Here is an 18,168-nt window from a genome sequence, read left to right as displayed (position 1 = left end):
AGGCAATGGGAGAGCAGACATTTGGCTTATTTAAAGGATGCTGAGTTTTGTAAGTATTATTTAAAAAAAATAAAAAGAAAATAAACAGAGCTAAATGGAAAGTCATGGCTTACATCTAACTACGAAGCTAACTGTGAATTGTGTTGCCCATTGGCTTGTGACTGCCAAAGAGTGGGCAGCTCTGAACACAAACACCCAGTCACCACAGCAGCTGCTGGACACTCACCTGAGTCAATCCTCCAATCTCCTTCACTGAGATGTAGAGCCGGTAAAGGTCCAAGGGTTTCCTGCCTACTGCTGGGAGATTTGTCATGCCCATGGCCTTCTCCTCAGTAAAGGCCAGGTAACGATCTACCCAGATCTTCCTCTCGGGCTCACCACCCAGCTCATAGAGTTTGGTGATCTTCTCATTGGTTGTAGTAGAGGAACTGGACTTCTAGGAGAAGGAAAGAGATATCAGGACTGAGCAGCACAAAAGCAGCTAGTTCACATCTAAGATGGTTTCAAAAAAGCACTCAGGTAAGAGTTCAAAGTTCTGCTGTTATATTGAGAACAGATTTTTATTAGACCTATACTTGTCTCAGATCAACATCAAGTAAGTATTGACAAAAGTATCACAAAACCAGCTGCTACTCATGGAATTCACAGAATATCTATTTTTAAAAAGTGAAAGGTTTCAGGAATGCTACAGAAACCAAACCAAGGACACTTTGCAGAGAGCAGTCTCTCTGAGACATCCTTTGTAGGCTCATTTGCTAAATAGATAAGAAAACATCTAAATTCAACTGCAAATGGGATTCTCCGTGGCTACTGCACTCTCCCAGGGTGAATATTGCCCTCAGGTTAGTCTCTTCTCTCACCTAAGTGGTCCATGCCAAGTTCAGCTGACACTAAACACTGCAAAGGAATAAAGAGGCCTCAAAGAAAAATAAAGATTAGAGGTACTAGTTTGACAACTGTGGGTGAGAGGTCCCCCACAAAGATCTCTCTTCCCTTGCCTATTCACTGACCGAAGTGCAGAAATCTGCTACCCAGGTATGACTTAAGCTCCCATACTGGTTTGCTCTCACTGGCATATAAGGATCCAGAAAGACTGATGGAAAGGTGTCACAGGGATTTGGAATACAAGTGTTATGGAGTATGAGTATCACACACTAGTTCCTAAACATCCATTTCCCTGAACTGACCTAGTCTCTATTTAGAGGTAAAACCTCTGGTCCTGCATCCTGCCTTGCTTCCTCCAAGTCTTTAGACACAGTGCGTGAGCATGTTATTTTGTCTTTCACCGCCTGGATCACATACACTTGGAGTAAAGGCAGAAATGGTTTTGGCATTCCAAAGGCTTGCTTAAAAATGAACTTCCAAAGTAGAAGTGAACTTCAAATCTGATGGTGTTCTAGATGAATCCTTACACACAAGACTGAGTGTATTCATTAGCACATGAGATGATCCTTGAACAGCACAGACCAGGAAGACAGAACAACCCTTATTTGTAGCTTCTGGCATCTCCTAGCCCAAGAGCATTCAAGTCCTTGGTTTTCGTACGTAGAGAGACAGATGCCAGAACACGAGAGATCTTCTGAATCCTCTCACAGACTGCTGGTGGTACAGGGATCAAACTTGCAGAACGTTTGTTCTCCTTCAAGTAGCAAAAGAGGAGGCTATGGGCTCAGAAACTGCTTTTGGTGGTTCCTTTGAAACTGGTGGCAGTAATGCAAAGAAAAACACTCCCTGAAGAACTTGTTTGCCTCCCTCTTCTGGCTTTAATTCAGGATTAGTAAGAGGCTTGTTTGTGAAACAACTGTAACACTTTAGTGTACCACCTCCCAGCTGAGAGGTGATAACTGAGTAGCTTCAAGCCTACACCCCAAACACAACTCAGGTTTGTTTACACTTCTTTTGGCAGTTTCACTGTGGCAGGTGATAATTCCTAATACTAAATTGCTTTGCAAGTGAAATTGATTACTTCCAAAGGATTGGGAAACGCTCCCCTTCACTTTTGAACAGTTTACAAATGCCAGAAGTAAACCCCTCAATTGTTTGAATTTTCCTGTTAAATCCTGAAGAACCTCTTGGAACCACTGGCACAGTTCAAGCACAGCCAGAGCTGGACACATCAAGCATAATTCACGTTGAATTTCCTTACATGGAGCTCCATGGTCTTTACCTTTACACTTCTGATTCAAGCAACAGTCTAATTAGCTATTCATAGGCTCTGGGGACTTGGATAAAGCTGACTCAAAAGGTGCATCTGCTCAGGTACCTTCTCCCCAGTTAATAAAGGCAAGACTAGCCCACAACTGAAACGAGAACCTATAAATAAGGTGTGCCAGGCGTCTGTTAGAAATTCTAGATGGAGGCTTGAACTCGTGGGTCAAATGGGGAAGGACAGGTGAATGCTGATGGAGAAGTCCCTTTCCTGGCCTGAGGACTAGTGGGTCTCTGTAGTGGATGGCAGAGTTCAGGCTCCTCAAGAATACTGTTATTAATATAAGTGGGTATTTCACGGTTTACTGCAAGTGTAACCAGAGCCTGCTCTAAAGCACACACACACACATGTGTTTCGAGACACTTGCTGCTTTAATTACGCTCCAAAACATAACACAGCCTAACAGAGTCTATCCCACTCGCCACACTCCTGAGTTAGAACCATGGTCACAATCAGCAGTCAGATCACATACTACAAGGACAGAGATGCTAATGAGAAGTCTGTTCAGGGTGAGGGGGACAAATCAAATCAGGTATCTCTCAGGAACCACACTTAAACTACGCAGATCCGCTGTTTAATCTGTTAACATGCAGTGGGTTTATTTCCCTGGATGCTGAAAAGGATGGGAGTCATTACAAACAAAACCCAAAACATTTTACCTTTGACTTGGATTCCGCTTTTGGCGTCCCATCTGCCTTATTATTCATTTTAGTTGCAGGTGTTAATTTGACGTCCCCAAGACCCATCATTTCAGGGCTTGCTGCCATCCCTAGGAAGTTAAAAAAATCTTTAACACTTGATTTTTCAATCCAGTACAGTGAAATCAATGAAATGCCTAACAGTCAGCACTGGCTTACCCGCAGAGTTGTTAGCCATGTTCCCCCCCATTGGGTAGGGTGGGCCCTGGGGGTTGATCATGCCAGCCATGCTGTTAATTCCCTGCCCATACGGAGGTCCAGTGCCCATCATTCCTCCTTGATTCATGTTGGGATAACCAGGAGGCCTAGAGAAGGCAAGGAAGAAACAGACACTTACTCCAAATACTCAGCATAAAGATCTTGTTCTAAGGAAGCAGGTCTGCTAAAAGAAACCTTCTACACAGGAAGCAGAGAAGTGACCTTCTCCAGCTCCCTTTTCCAAAGACCAAAGATCAGGTGCTCTTTTAAAGCTTTGCTACCCTGGAGCCTAAGTCTCATTCTCAAAAGGGGATGCAAACCATTACGAAAGAGCGACTTCAAGTTCTGAACATTTTCACCCTTAATCTTGGTCTACTACATCCCCAGACTGAACTTCATTTCAGTTGTTAAGTTGCCTTTATAGGGAAGAACAGACCACAAATCCTGCAGCCCTGGGCATTTAAGTGAGAATATGTTATTTGTAGAGATGAATAGTGTAGTGCTCCAGCCACATTTAATGATTTTTCTTTACTTCTTTCCTTTTTGTTACCCATACAAGCTACATTATTTTACATGTATCAGAAAACCTCATACATAACTGTCACTCAAACTTGTTACTGAAAGAGACACGCTTTGATGCCTTTATTGGTGTTTGGGAACTTGACCTCTTGGCAGCCATAGGTAACATCAGACAGTAGATTGCAGAAGCAGCCCTTACGTCAGGATAAAGAGCACAATACCCAGTCAGACAACAAATGTATCAAACAGCTTTACTGGGGGAACCCAATTTGTAAGTTCATGGCTCTCACAGCGTTCTGGTAGGCCACAAATACCTCCTCCGAAATGTGCAATAAAAAAACCCAAAAAACCCACACGTAGAAAATAGTTGCAAAGTTCAGTGCTGAATTCCAGCTCCCTTTCCCACAGCTGCTCATCAAGGCCCTAAAAGGAAGAAGTTCATTACAGTGGACAAGTAATGCCTTGGTTCAGACAAATGCAGCTGGATGGCTGTCTGGCAGATTTATGGGCTTTCCCACACAGGCAGTGTCTTTTAAGTCACTCATGTAACCAAAGACAACCAGAAAGTGAAAACAACTGAAGGGATCTCTGAGTTCAATGGATTTCACCTATGAATATTAAAAATTCCCTAAGCATGTCATTAGGGTCGACTTAGCGCTTAAGGACATGGTGTAGTTGGAAACTGTCAGTGCTGGGTGAACGGTTGGACTAGATGATCTTCAAGGTCCTTTCCAACTTAGTTGATTCTGTGAAGGATGTATTCCAACACACTGCTTGTCCGAGCTTTATGCTCTTCCTTTTTTAATGCTTAAGTTTGAAGGAGAAGTCTCCACGAAGGGCGAAACCTTCAAGGAAGTGAACCTTCACCTAAATCCAGGTTATTCCATCCGCAGCTCTGACACCTAGATCTGACCTAGGGAAGGGACGTTAACAGAGAGCAGGGGAACAGGGGAAATCTCCTTCCTCACCTGTTCTGGATGGAGTTGGCAGCAGCGTGCATGGCAGCAGCAGCCGCCTCTTGTGCTTTGCGATTCATGCCGCCGGGGGGGGGGCACATCCCCGTCCCCACCTGAGGTGGCATATTCGCCATGTTGGGTCCGTAAGGTCTGTTCCCCATGGTGGCATGGCTCATCCTCCCCGGAGGAAGGCCGCTGTAGGGTGGCACACCAGTCTGCCCGTGCATCTGGCTCCCTGCTCCCATGGGGTTCATGCTTCCTCCCATTCCCGGACTGGGGTAGTTGGCGTTGGACATAGCGTTGTAGTTTGGCTGCCTGGGATAACCTCCTGAAGGGATAAAAAAGAGGGGAAGACAACATCATTCAACTAGTTAGTTTATGAATCACCATAAAAAATTTTCTATCAGCAAATATTTAAAGATTACTAACAGAGATGAGGGGGAGTGTTAACACCTCAACAAAAAGTCAAAGTACTTGGATATAAGCCACATAAAATGTGTTTTGACACAGCCAAGTAACAACATCGATTCAAAAGCTGCCTGAAACTCTCCCAAACCTCAACCGAGCAGACTGAGCTAAATGGTCCAGGACAGGATGTAAAAAACTCACTTAACCCTTTCCAAAACATAGAACACACAATTTCTTCCTCTCCAAAGAGAAATGACCCTTCTTCTCTGTTACACTGGATGCACAACCTACATCTTTTTAAACGAGGAGGAAGGATCCTACGTTTAGAAGCACAACTAGCCCTGAAAGCAACATATTTGTTCAATCTCATCACAAACAAAGCACAGTTCCTTCCAGCTCCTAAGGAGCACACTGTTCGGTATTACCCACACATTAAGAGGGGACAAATAAAAACAGTTTCTCAAAGACAAGATGTTACAATAAGAGAGCGGCCTTTTCTATTTGCTGAGCTCAGTTCCCACCTCGAGAAGCCACCATGCCTCACCTTGAGGCCCGTACTGCCCACCCTGGGGTCCGTAGCTTCCCATGGAGTTCTGCTGGTATGGCCCCATTCCAGCGTGCATCTGTCCTCCAGAAGACTGACGGGGAGATAAGGCTGAGCCAGGCTGGGGTGAGCTGTACTGGGGCATCTGAGGGTTCCTCTGCATGTAACCTGGAGGTTACCCAGTGAGTGGAGCAGACAATTATTAGTGCAAAGTATCCAGAGGTGCCACTGGACACACGTGTTCTTCAGTAACAACAACCCTGGACCCACTAACAAAATCCTTCCAGCTTTCAGCAACAGCCTAGACAGATTTTACAGTGGTTGCTATTAAGGAACCTGTGTTATCTGCTACGATAACAGAACCAATTTCCTGTTTTAACCAAGAAAAAAAACAACTTAAGAGTTACAGGAGGAGACAGTACAACTCTGAAAATCCTAGGGGCTTCTTGTTGTTCTTCGCTTGTTTGTTTTCTCAGGGTGACAACTACATACTTTCAGCCATGAGAACTGATATTTGACATGGTTTTTCCCCCACACTAACCTCATTCTCTTAAGGGGAAAAGGCACACAGCATTGTTGCGAGCACCCCTCATTTTGAATTTTAAGGTCACGGACCTTGGACAAGCAACATTCACAGAAAAGCGTGTCAAAAGCCAGAGAAAACACTTTACGAGCCAAACTACTAGCTTGGATGGAATATTAAGAGGCCAAACAACCACCCAACAGTTGAATTTACTGCAAGGTGCCTAAACATTTGCAGCTTATAAACCTGGGGCAGCTTTTAAATGCTGTCTCACCACAGAATCCATATCATCAGGCCAGGTAATTTTTAGTTACACACCTAGCTTTACAATTAAATCTTTTAACTCATGTCACACACCTCGGTCTTGCGCTATGCTTGACTGGTTCATGGAAGGATGCATGATACTGTCCGACTGGCCACTGGGCGGTCGGGGTGGCATCTGATTGCCTACACCGCAAAAAAGGAGAGTGGTTAATGACAAAAATTGCACACCACAAAACCCAGGATGCAAGAGTATTAAATACCAGAACTACAAACAACTTCAGGAGAAGGGTATGCTAGCCACAGTGGAGAAAAACAAGAGCAAGATCAGTCACATTAACCCAGCAAAATGACACTGCTGGTTTACCAGCCATCCCACCCATCAGACTCCATCCTTTAAAAGTTACAGACATTTTAAAGCAAACAAATGAGATCACAGGACCTCAGTAACCACACAGTACCGATGCTGGCCAATTCCTTCCCACTGGCCATTTAAATCCACTCTCCAGCTGCACGAGGCAGCCCCACCAAAAGATCAACACATGCTGAGTAGCGTTACCTGGTACTGCAGCAGGTGAAAGTGGACCAGAGCGGGACTGAGCAACACTAGCTGGAGATCCAACTGGGGATGGGGAGGGTCCTCTGATGCCTGGCAGGTGAGGAGAGGTATGCGGAGAGAAAGGAGACTGAGCTGGGTTACTCTGCTCTCCTTGACTGCTGGAAATCCCTGATGTGCTCACTCCAGGACTCAGGGCTCCTTCTGTACCCATGGGTAGATCATCTATTGAACCAGACAGGTCCTGCAATACACAGAGAAACAGATCAGGCAAAAATAAAAAGACATGGGACTGTTCTCTCACATACCACTAAGAGTGAGTGCATTTCTCCCTTAGGCATACTACAAATAGAAATCAATGAACTCTGTTCATGTTATTGTCAGTAGCGAAGGCCGCTGCAGACTGAGGTAACTGCCAAATGTGTCTTATCCTGCTGCCTGTCTCTGAACCCAAGAGTTCCCTAGCTGGTTTGCTGAGTGCTCGCTGATGGTCCAAACAACTGGCTGATTCTCTGACTTGCTTCTTTTAATTCAGTTTAGAGGCGATAAATTAAAGAATGCATCAACAATACACGTAAAACTGCAAATAGAGGAGACAGTTCATGTGATCACGGCTTGGAGGAGAAACGTGGCTCAGCCTCTGAAAGACAGAAACTCCTGCCTCACCATAATTAATTCATAAACCTCATATGAGCTGGGAAACTACTCACTTGAGATGGATAAAACAAACTAAACAGAGATTTAAAAGAAAACCATAAAATACTCTTCAGGGTTCCCACTTCCCTTCCTTCAAAGATAGCAAAAATTAGCAGTTATATCAGCCTGTAAAGTTCAGCTTTTCTTGAAGGAAGGCTAGAAAATACCCTTCCTACTGCACATATCTACCCTGAAGAAGAAAAGCATGAAAAGCCTAAGAAAGCTGAAACCTCCAATTGCCACAACAGCGACTGCAAAGTGACAGCACCAAAAATCAGCTGGCAAGTCTGAAAGACAGGGACACTTCCAAGATGATGATGTGCAGATTGAACATTCACAGTTGTACGAGCTGTTTGATATAAGGTGCATCACCTATTCAGGCTTGGCCCAGAGTAAATGAGCAGCAGTCCAAGACAGAGCAAGTGGTGGCACATTTGAAGAGAAACTGGGAAGTTGTAACTATTTCTAGCGATTAGATAAAATCCCTGCCAGAGATTCAAAGGATCACAGAAGGTGAAGAAGTGGCAGACCAAAGTTTACCAGGACTTCAGCTATCCTCTGTAAGTCTTTCAGAGCAATCAGCCCTGGATCTGAAGGGTTCTGACTGAGCCCTGAAAGTATTTCAGATCAGCTTCCTCTACACAGAATTCAGGTGACCAGCACAAACAGAGCCAACCTCATTTAAAACACTGTGCAGAAAGGCCGAGCCAACTGATAAATAACTTGGACACCCTGGTCTCATTTCCACTGACCAGATGATGCCTTGTTTAGCAGCAGTTCGGGTAACATTTTCCCAGCTCCATGCAGTGCAGAAGGACCTCAGTCACAAGATACTGCAAACTTATCAGCCTTCAGAAGCAAGAGCCCTATCACTCTGTAACACCTGGGTGCAGGTGATGCGTGAAAAGGTTCTGACAGCATGTCCCCATCATCTAAGTTGGAGAACTGTAAGTCACCACATCCTAGGAAGTGGAAAACTGGAATTATGGAAGAGTAAGAAACAACTCAGGAGATATCTAACCACCTCATCACACTTGTTGGCTAGACAGGGACATTCAGAAGGACAAAGGGGAGAGCTGGACATCAGCTGCACCACACAGTTGTCTGCTGAAGTTGGGAAATCTTGTCTATTTTAACAGTGGAATTTGATCAAAATGTTTCTAACAAACGCTGCCAAATGCTACATTTGAGCTGAAAACGTCAGTCACTTGGTGGGATGACTTAGTGCATAGCATGTCCATCCTCCCTTCCATTACTGCTTCTGTTTGAGAGATCATTTCCTGCACGACAGTCTCAGAGGTATATTTGTTTACTGCTGAAGTATTATCTTCCTGAGGAAAAAAAAAGAGCTTTGTTTTATTTCAATGAAAGCTAAAAAACTTCAGAAAAAAGCCTAAAAATAGTGTCTAAGAGCTCTTGCAATTTTCACTACCTTCCTATTGTAACATCAAAAAGCACTGCTCCTTTATGCAGCTACTTGGGTTTTTTTCTCCCCGGACAACTTTGACAAACTCCACATTGCTACTGCGGAAACCATCTGAAGTGGGAGTAAAGAGACAGTATTTCCAACATTTTGCAATAAAAAGCATCAACCGACACAAACAATCAAGAGCAAAACACTCCTCTCCCTGAGACTCACTGCATCTAACTTCAGCCACTGCTATAAGAAACACGTCTAGACACCCCTCTAAGTCAACGAAGGGATCAGAATGTCCAGAAGCCAATTCAGTCCAACCGAAAATTGGATTGAAATACGGGTATTTCCCTTAAATACATCGAGATACTTTTAGTGTGAATCACCAAATGCATCCAAACACTGTTTTCATCATCACTGAAATGAAGTTGGAGGCCAAAACCCCTCTGCAGCTTTAAAATCTCCACCACATGAGCTTCTTCAGAGCAGTTAAACCTTCAGACTAGACGGGCAGAGCCTAACAGCCTCTTAGATGAGAGGTTTTTAGGCTCAAAGGAAAAAACACATTATAAACGTACACCTGAGACAAAATACTGGTACGAAAGGACAGATAAAAAGCAAGTGTGCAGTGCAAGGTGAAATGTGGAAGTTTCCCCATGACATGCTTCTCCAGGAGGCAAAAGGGAAGGTTTGCCTCCAGGATTTGAGGAGTCACTGTCTGCTATGTGGTGTGAGCCATGTTCATACATGAACTGGGCAGACTAAGAGGGTTATGACTTGGTAATGCCAAGCACGAAAGTATCTGCAAAACGTAAAACGAAGCGATGTTAAAAACTGTTTGAAAATTAACTCCTAAGTAACTAGATAACAATCTTTTAAGCTGATGTCTTCGACCTTGCCTATGCATCAAAGCTTAACCTAAGTACTGCAAGTCATTTAAAAACATTCAGTTTTAATTAAGCAGGTTAATACAGGGTTGGTTTAGACATGCGAGCAAGGGCCCCTCTGCATTGCTAGCATACCATCACGGACCTCATGGATAGGAAAAGTCGGCCTTCTAGCTGTAAGGCTGTGGATCAGAGTCCCAGATCATCAGTTTAAATAAGTTAAAAGTGAATTACATGTCAACCTTTCTTGGATGTTAGAACATGAATTGAAACAGGACCATAAAAATCAAGTCACTCATAAAGTGACTTTCACCTCTAAAGATCTGTAGGTTTTATGAATTCCAACAATAAAGTCATTTCCCAGCAAAGAAACGCTCTGCCAGCACAGCAGCATTTTCTGAGTGGGTTATTCAGCAGGACTAAGTTTCTCAGAAGTGAGACTCCCGCAAGGGGAAGGAGAGAAGCAGGGACTGGAATGCTTAAGTGCAAGCAGCTAATCAGTAAGGAGCTGTTTTCCACCCATCAAGTTATTTTCTCAGGACGCCAACCATCAAGGCACAGAGTGTTGGGTTTTAGTTTGTTTCCGATTTTTTAACTAAACCTAAGGGATACCCTCCAGCTCTAATATCCCATTTACTCAAGTGTGCCACAACTAGGGGAAAAAGAAATCTCTCCATCTCTCTACAGACCGTTTTAAGGATGGCTGTAGCAGAGAAGCCTTTAAAAAAAAAAAGAAAACCTCGTGGAAAATAATGGAGACCTGCTGCCGTCAGTGCACTCTGGAACCAGCCCAAGAGGAGAGGGCCAGTGAGGTTTTATTTGCCTCCCACAGAGCATCAGGAGGAGACCTGGAAAGACACAGCAGCACCAGGAGAAGGGCTCTCCTCTTCCCTCCTCCTGCGAGCACAGCCAATCGAGCCGAGACAGGAGGTGAGGCTCGACAGCAGTAACTCTGCCAACTTGAAGGAAACGTCAGGGTCTGGAGAATTTCCTCACGTGTTTCCAATGTGTTTTTTATGCATTTTATTGCTCATCTGCCATGCAGATCAAAAACGCTGGAGGGATTCCAACTATTTCACACAGAATCTCACACTCCAGGCTGGCTGCAGCCCCAAAGCCTGAGTTTCTTCACTTGAAATACTGCCCAGTGTTATTTTGGGATGTGACCTGATAGCGGAAGCCCACAGGGACCCTGAAACGATAACTGTTCCAGCTGCGATTGGTTGCCCAACCCTTGCCGATGCCAGCATGGGTTTGTCAGTACTGCTGACAAACAAGGACTCAGCAGCTAACACCTTCTTTTCACACCACAACAAAACCATGCCTGAAATCACACAATCTGGTACCCAAAGGAGGGGGCAGGGGAGTTCATCTATCTCAGGGAAAGGGTTGCAAGTCCTGGCATGACCAACACAAGGGAGCCGGTTAGTTTTATGCTGGAAACAGCAAGGTTTCTTTTATATGAAAAAAGGAACCACCATTTCACTATCTGATACAAGCTCATTTGTTAAACAAACATAAAGATGAAACAAGAAGAAAGACTTAAGATCAAGGTAACAAAACCCCAGAGGAGAAGAGATTCAAGGCTCCACTCTGGCCCATCCCACTGATCTGGAAGAGCAGGAAGACTGACCAGAAAGCAAATTGATCTCCTCACTGGGGACTGCAGCCTTCCTCTACTACTCCCCTGCCCATCCCCAGCCTAAGTGCGTATGGGAAGCGTGGGGGAAGAGGGAAGGAGCACAGTCAGACTGTAATGATTGTAGGCACTATCAGATCACTAGATAGCACTCAAGGAAATTATGATCTGGAGACGAGCATGTGGTGGAGCGTATAAATTCTGTAAGGCCAGTTGTTTCCATAAAGATGCTTACAAGCAAGACCAGAGAACAATGGCTAAATTTATTCCCCGAGTCTTTCTGAAAGGGAAAAAGCCTCTTCATGCCTTCTGACTAATTGAAATACCTACTTTCTATTACAATTTCATTTTCTCTGCAGTTTCTTTTCCGCTCATTCAAGAATGATCAACACTTAAAAATCACAAGTTTGTCCTCTCCTTCCCCTTTATTTCCACACCCAAAATACCTCAATCCTCTCTATCACAAAAATTACACAGCTGACTGGCAAGCTGGGATCTCCCTGCTATTCTGGGGAAATGGATAGACTCATTCCTCCTTCTACTGTACAGACAACTGAATCTTGCATCTTATACTTCACAAAGCACTCCACCTCGTAACACAAAGCGGCCTCACCGGGCTCCATTTACACCAGACTTACAGATTCACATCACATCCAAGAGGACACCCTCCAAAGCTGACTTGAGATTTCCTTCCACAGATGTGACGGAAGGGTCTGGAGAGGGCTCTGCAGCCTGCCACCGCCTTCCTACTTATCATATGCCTCTTCCAGATTGTTTCCCCAGTAGAAACCAGAAGTTGGAGCAGGGGAACACTAGTTAAGCTACAGAAGAAATCCAGTTGATACTTTCCATCTAGAGAGACTTATTATAATCTACCATCTCCAAAGATTTTTCTTGCTGACAAATCTGAGAGTCAGAATGGAGTTTTTCAGTCTCCGAGCTGGTCCAGCTTACCAGAGGCACCCTGGGAAGGGCCCACACTCCTGCAAACCCTGCATCACCACCACCAGCTCAATTTCAACTGCCACGCTTTAAAATTCTGACAAAATCCACCAGCACATACCACCACAAACACAAAACCCACTGAGAGCTGGCTCTCAGCACTTGGCAGGCAGCTGCAGGCTCGCTGAACACCCTGGGTGGGAATGTAAAGACCATCGCCACAAGGAGAGAGTCAACTCTCTCAAAGCCAAAACAGATTTCCAAGTCCTGTCCTATCCCCAAAATACACAAGTTGTCCCAGGGAAGATCATCATTCACCTCACTCTGCTCTTCTACCATCGGTTACTGTGCAGAAGATAACGAGTCCATCTTTACAGCACCGAAAGGACCTTCTAGATGATTGTCATTCTTAGTGCACATGTGAGCTGGACAAGAGACAAAGGGGAGGAGGAGGAAGGATGCATGTAGGATATGTCTCCAATAAAACCTCTTGCCACATCTCGAATATTTCTGGAATTTAAAGTGAGGTGAAAGTTCTGTTAACACTCTGTTCCTGTGTGCTGTGTACCCTGTCATGCTTTGGGAGGAGTGGATAGAAACCAAAATGTATTTTTTAAGCTGCCAGTTTACCTGTTACTGATTTTGTGTCCATACATGTGTGGCAAGCCATGTTCATCCACATTCCCAAGCTACCCAAGATGACTAAAGACTCATCAAATAGCACCAAAACCTAGCAACACACGTTGGTGTCCCCTTGACCACATACAGCCTTCCTCCACTGTCACATAGCTCCTACCTCTTACTCTCTGATTCACTGAAAACTTTGGGTTTAGTTTAACAGGGAAAGCTGATTTTCTCCTGGCATAAAAGACTGGGAATACCCAGAAGGAAGATCGCTGACACAAGCTGCACAGTAAACTTCTGTGTTTTAGGAAAGCTTTTTAAATTCACAGCCTTGCCTCTTCTCTTCTATCCCTCCTTCAAAATGGGACAAGATCAGCAATCAGAAGGAACAAAGGGATTTCATTATGTAATGAAATAATTGGTTTTAGCCCCTTGGATATGTCCCTGGAAGCTCAACATCCAATTTGAACAAGGACCACATGTGAGCAACTAGAAACTAGACAGTTCTCTTTTGGAGAAAAACCCAAGATCCTGGTTACCAAAGTAAGCATGCATAAAAACCTTCTGAGTCCTATTACGTGCCACTTACTCTTATCCAAGCAGTCCTTAGGTAAAGGAAATATGTGCTAGACTTTTACTACTTCAAGGCAAAACCACCTGCCCACTAAAACAAATATCAGTAAGGTAACACTACCAAGGCTTCAGCTTCTGCTACATGGAATCCATATTCCCTCCCCTTACGAGGAGTTTAAGCTTCTCTCAGGCATCAGCACTGACAATTACAAACCTAAGATGGGGACTAGAACATGCAAGAGAGATTCGTGCAGTTTCCTTGCTCAAAAAAGAAGCTGAAAAGCTCATTCTTCCAGGCTGGCTTTAGACAAACTGGTAGAAGCTGCTGGCTCTAGCTGCACTGCAGGAAAAAGAGCATTTGGAAAGGAGGCTGTCAGGAGGAGGGGCTCAGTGTCACACAAGAAATTTTACTCTGATTGCAAAAATAAGCTGCTGTTTTAATCCACCTCAGTAAATCTAGGTGAGTCTGGTCGTTCAGCAGAAAGCAGGTACAAAATAAAAAGGGAGGACGACAGACGGAAGTGCTGCTGGCTTTACTACATTCCTGCAACGGGAGACCTTGCAAAACAGCCAGCACTGCTACCGCAGCAGCCATTGATTTTTCAGAGGTCGATACTCCACTCCCACAGATCTACTCGGCAGGAGCTTTAATCACATCTACTGCTCCTACCCTGTGCCACCCCTCCTTCTCTTCCCCCTCCAAATAAAATTAAAACTGAAAAAGAAAAGGGGGGGGGGGGGGGGAGTTTTCTCCCCCTCCCAACACTGAGCAAATGAACAAATTTCATATTCTCGGTCTTTGGAGAGGAGAGATTCAAAAGCTGTAGTTGCAGCACAAAGTATAGAAGGAGTAACATGATTCATCCACAGAACAAGATGTCGCTGAAGGGAAAACCCACCACGTGGAAGGGCAGCTTTCCCACTCGGGGAGCGCTGGGTGCTGAGCTCTTCTGCAGCACCCTGGGAAACGCAGCAGCAAAACTCCCCAGAGTTTCCATTTAACCCTTTGAAAGCTGCTCAGCTTCTAAGAAGTACTCCCAGGTTTATCTAAACACTGATAAAAGATAAAGTATTCCAAGCAGCAGTGGTAAATGCTGAAGTTTTGCTTGACAGAGTAGTGTCACTTCAGCTAACACACAAGTTGGCCTGGCCAGTCAGCAGCAGTGTTGCCACATGAAAAGGTAAAACCTCCAGGTTCAACAGTAACACTGAGCTTAATTGCAGGAAAGAAACGTGGAGGACCCCGGGCACAACGAGCAGCAACGCTGCAGCAGCACCAGAGGATGCTCTCAGCAACACTCATCTGTTGGAAGGTGTTGGGGGTGCAGGGGGAGCGAGAGCTACCAGTCAGCCCCATCAACCAGAAAGGTTGGTCTGACACCAGGCCTTGGGAAGGCAAGTGCAAGTGAGAAACGAGTATGGCTGTCAGATGACAGACCACAACCTGTTTATTTAAAGAGCTTTTCTTTTCCTTCCAGAGGTTTTTAAGTATTCTACTTCAGTCTGAAGACAAACCCCAGATCACATAAAACGCTAAATCACGTAAGAGGCAGGAAGCTCCCCTCGCTGCCAGCCGTAAGGATATTCCAATTCCCCAGCAGTGCTTCCTCTGGAAGGCGCTTTCCAGTCTCCAATGTGTTCAATTTAGACTCCAAAGCATTTAGTCATCTCAGCATGTGATTATGCCACCATGCCAACCACACGAGTTAGGGTGGGCAAAGAAATGCAGCAAAGGCAGGAGTCTGAAATAATTAAAAATTATAAAGGCCCCTGTTCAGGCCAATACTTTGGATTTTAACTCAGCTTTTAGTATTGTTATCAGCCTCTTTGAAACAATGAGGTGTGACACGATTTCTAAAAAAGTGGAAGGAAGGAAGATTTTAGGAGAGAACACAATTTCTAAGGTATCAGGTTATTTGCAAGCCTGATGAACTTGGCAGTCCTTTTGCTGGCAAAAGCTGCTGAAAGAGACAGCTGAAAGCTGGCAGCTCCTCCCCAGCGTCCGTCGTACCTGTGAGGAGGCAGCAACGGAGCGACACGAGGGGCTCCAGCTGAGCCCCCAGCACTGCCCGCTGGAGCACCTCTAGAGAAACCTCTTGCATTCAAGAACCTGTCGGCAGCACCGCAGCCGCACGCCGCTGATCTGGACAGGACGGAGACGCTGAAGACGCATATAGAAAGAATTGAGGAAATTCTCCTCTCGTCCTGGCTCAGAGCAGCCAGCGTGCATGGGAAGAGGTAACATAACCATGGAAACCTGGCCCATGCGAGACGCTGACGTATACCCGGTGCTACCCTCAGGGTCAGGGTGCCAGAACAGTCAATTCCTAGAGATGTCACTTCTTGTCAGTTCAGGAAATTCAACTTTTTTTTTTTTTTTTTAAATAAAGGTTTCTGTTTTCCCAGGTAAGACCTGATTCAATATTATAATAAAAAAGCAATTATACAACTCCTCCTCCAATTACCAAGACTCGTTTGAAATTATGGCATGAACCTCGCACCCAAAGGTGCGGGCACAAGCCCACCTGAGCAGTGTGGCTGCAGCAGGGAGGGAGTGGAGCAGGCTGAGCCTTGGGCCCCTGCCATGCCCCACATTGGAGCACCATGTGGAAACAGTTTTCTTCACGGCATTTACGACCGTGCACGTCTCCAACACAAGTCAATCCAGCATGCCAAAAGGACATTAACAGGGAAATGATTGCTGTAAACTCAAAGCTCAGGTGTGGCAGTGTTTAAAACGCGTGCAGCGCCGTCAGCCGAAGTTAAACACCTTCATTTATCCCTGCAAACACTCCACGCAGCAGATGAAGGTCACACTGCCATGGGCTCTCCCTCCCCTGCACGGTGCGGGAGCTCCGGCAGGGTTAAGTTTTGATGTTAAGAGGATGAGGCCCAACATCAGACTGACAAGAGGCTTCTGCACTTTTTTAAAGGGTCTCCAATGACACCAAGTCATCAGCAAAAAGGAAGTGAAAAACTGATTTCCCTGCCTACACCAACGAGCTTCTTCAAAGCTGAGGGTCACCTCCGCACAGTTATGGCGCAAGGAGCAGCTCTGTGCCGTCAGGCTGCGGCAGCGCAGGGGATGCGTGTGACAGAGCACAGACTATTGTTTGGGATCCAAGACCAGAACTGGTCATCCTACAGCAATTTCCTGATTAAACACTGACCCGCCTAATCACTCCGTCCGGGCCTAAACGCACAAGAGCCTGTCCTCTCCTGAGCGAGCCGCCAGCCGTCCCCGCCGCCCACCACCACGCGGAGGTCGCCGTCTTCTTTTTCCGTTGGGTCCGTAACTGAAATCGCTCCTAAGAAAACGAAAGGCTGGGGGTTAGGGGAATCTGTGCGAGGCGTGCAGGCAGGAAGCAGAGCTGAGCCGCTCGAGACCAGAATAGAAACAGGAAACGAGCCCGGCATCGAGCATAGCGCAACCCGCTGCCAGCGCAGGCTCCCGCGAAGCTGCATCAGCGGCTCCGCGCGGCATCATCTCAAAAAGGGACGTTTATTGGGTGGCAAAGGCCTCCGTGCAGCCCGGAGAGGGCCCCGGGTGATGTAGCACGGGGTGGGGAGTTTCCTCCTGAGCATCGAGTGGGATTAAGCTCAGATCAAACCTGGAGGAAGGGGTGGGAGGAGAGAAAATTGCCACATGGACAAATAGCTGAGCAACCCTTGAGAAGCAGGTCACAGGCGTGAAACATGTTACTGGAGTGGCTGGAAGATTAGGGGAGCTTTGAGCAGCACTCCGCACTCTCCACTATTAGCAAAATTTTTTAAATCTTTTTTAAAAGGCACAACCTGCTCAAAAAAACCCCCACAGAAATGATGGCCACAATCACACACTGAGAAAAGCTGAGGCAGAGGAGCCTTGGTTAGGCATAGAACCTATTTTCTACTCTTTGTATCACCATAACTTGGGATAGAAACCTTTATATCAGCATAAACTGGAATGCACCAATCTCTACTACCAGTGTTTCAGGTATTGTGCTCCTCAGGGCAAGCCTGGGGGTGCTGGTGTTTACCTGCATATCCACTGTGATGCCCAGGCACCACAGCATGCAACTACCCTGCTTTGAAATGCATACATCGCTAATCCCTCTCTTAAGGCAAGCAATAAGACAAGCTCAAAAGGCCAAATACAAACCAAACAGAAGCAGGAAGTCCCATATGGAAAAAGAAAAATAAGAAGGGCTTGAAATGACCAGTAGATTCAACTATAAAAGGTTCTTTCTCCCACCCCCCACTCCCGAAAAAAAATTTGTCAAAATGATTAATTTTAAGCTCAAAGGATTTTTAAGAAAACATTCATTTCCTGGCCTGCATCTCCTTCCCCATCCACAGCAGCTTTGAGACAGTTTTCTGCTGCATTTCAGCCTGTTGCATTCATTATTTCCAGGTCAGAGGACGCAGCTGACAGAGCTCAACTTTATTCCACTTGAAGTACCTACAGAGTACCAGCTGAAATGACCACTTTGTAAGACCAGAAAATCCAAACAGTGCTTCTGTGACAACTTCCAGTGTCCA

General features: G+C 45.4%; 1 protein-coding gene across 4 annotated transcripts in view; it reads right to left on the bottom strand.

The window, feature by feature from the left end:
* ARID1A (AT-rich interaction domain 1A) overlaps positions 1-18,168 on the bottom strand; it is a 61,979-nt gene that overhangs the window by 12,308 nt on the left and 31,503 nt on the right. For 2 of the 4 annotated variants that reach the window (XM_074926404.1, XM_074926406.1), the window contains exons 5-11: positions 6,876-7,116; positions 6,413-6,502; positions 5,533-5,700; positions 4,593-4,908; positions 3,067-3,212; positions 2,869-2,978; positions 227-436 (exon numbers count right to left, since the gene is read on the bottom strand). In XM_074926404.1, the coding sequence (XP_074782505.1) occupies positions 227-436; positions 2,869-2,978; positions 3,067-3,212; positions 4,593-4,908; positions 5,533-5,700; positions 6,413-6,502; positions 6,876-7,116 (1,281 nt within the window). Of the gene's footprint in view, positions 1-226; positions 437-2,868; positions 2,979-3,066; positions 3,213-4,592; positions 4,909-5,532; positions 5,701-6,412; positions 6,503-6,875; positions 7,117-16,817; positions 16,956-18,168 lie in introns of all 4 variants that reach the window. The other 2 variants (XM_074926403.1, XM_074926405.1) reach the window with 2 other exon arrangements.

Source organism: Athene noctua, chromosome 24 (genome assembly GCF_965140245.1).
Source record: "Athene noctua chromosome 24, bAthNoc1.hap1.1, whole genome shotgun sequence".
Classification (NCBI taxonomy): domain Eukaryota; kingdom Metazoa; phylum Chordata; class Aves; order Strigiformes; family Strigidae; genus Athene; species Athene noctua.
Note: the sequence above shows the minus strand (reverse complement) of the source record. Positions and strands in the feature narration are given on the sequence as shown.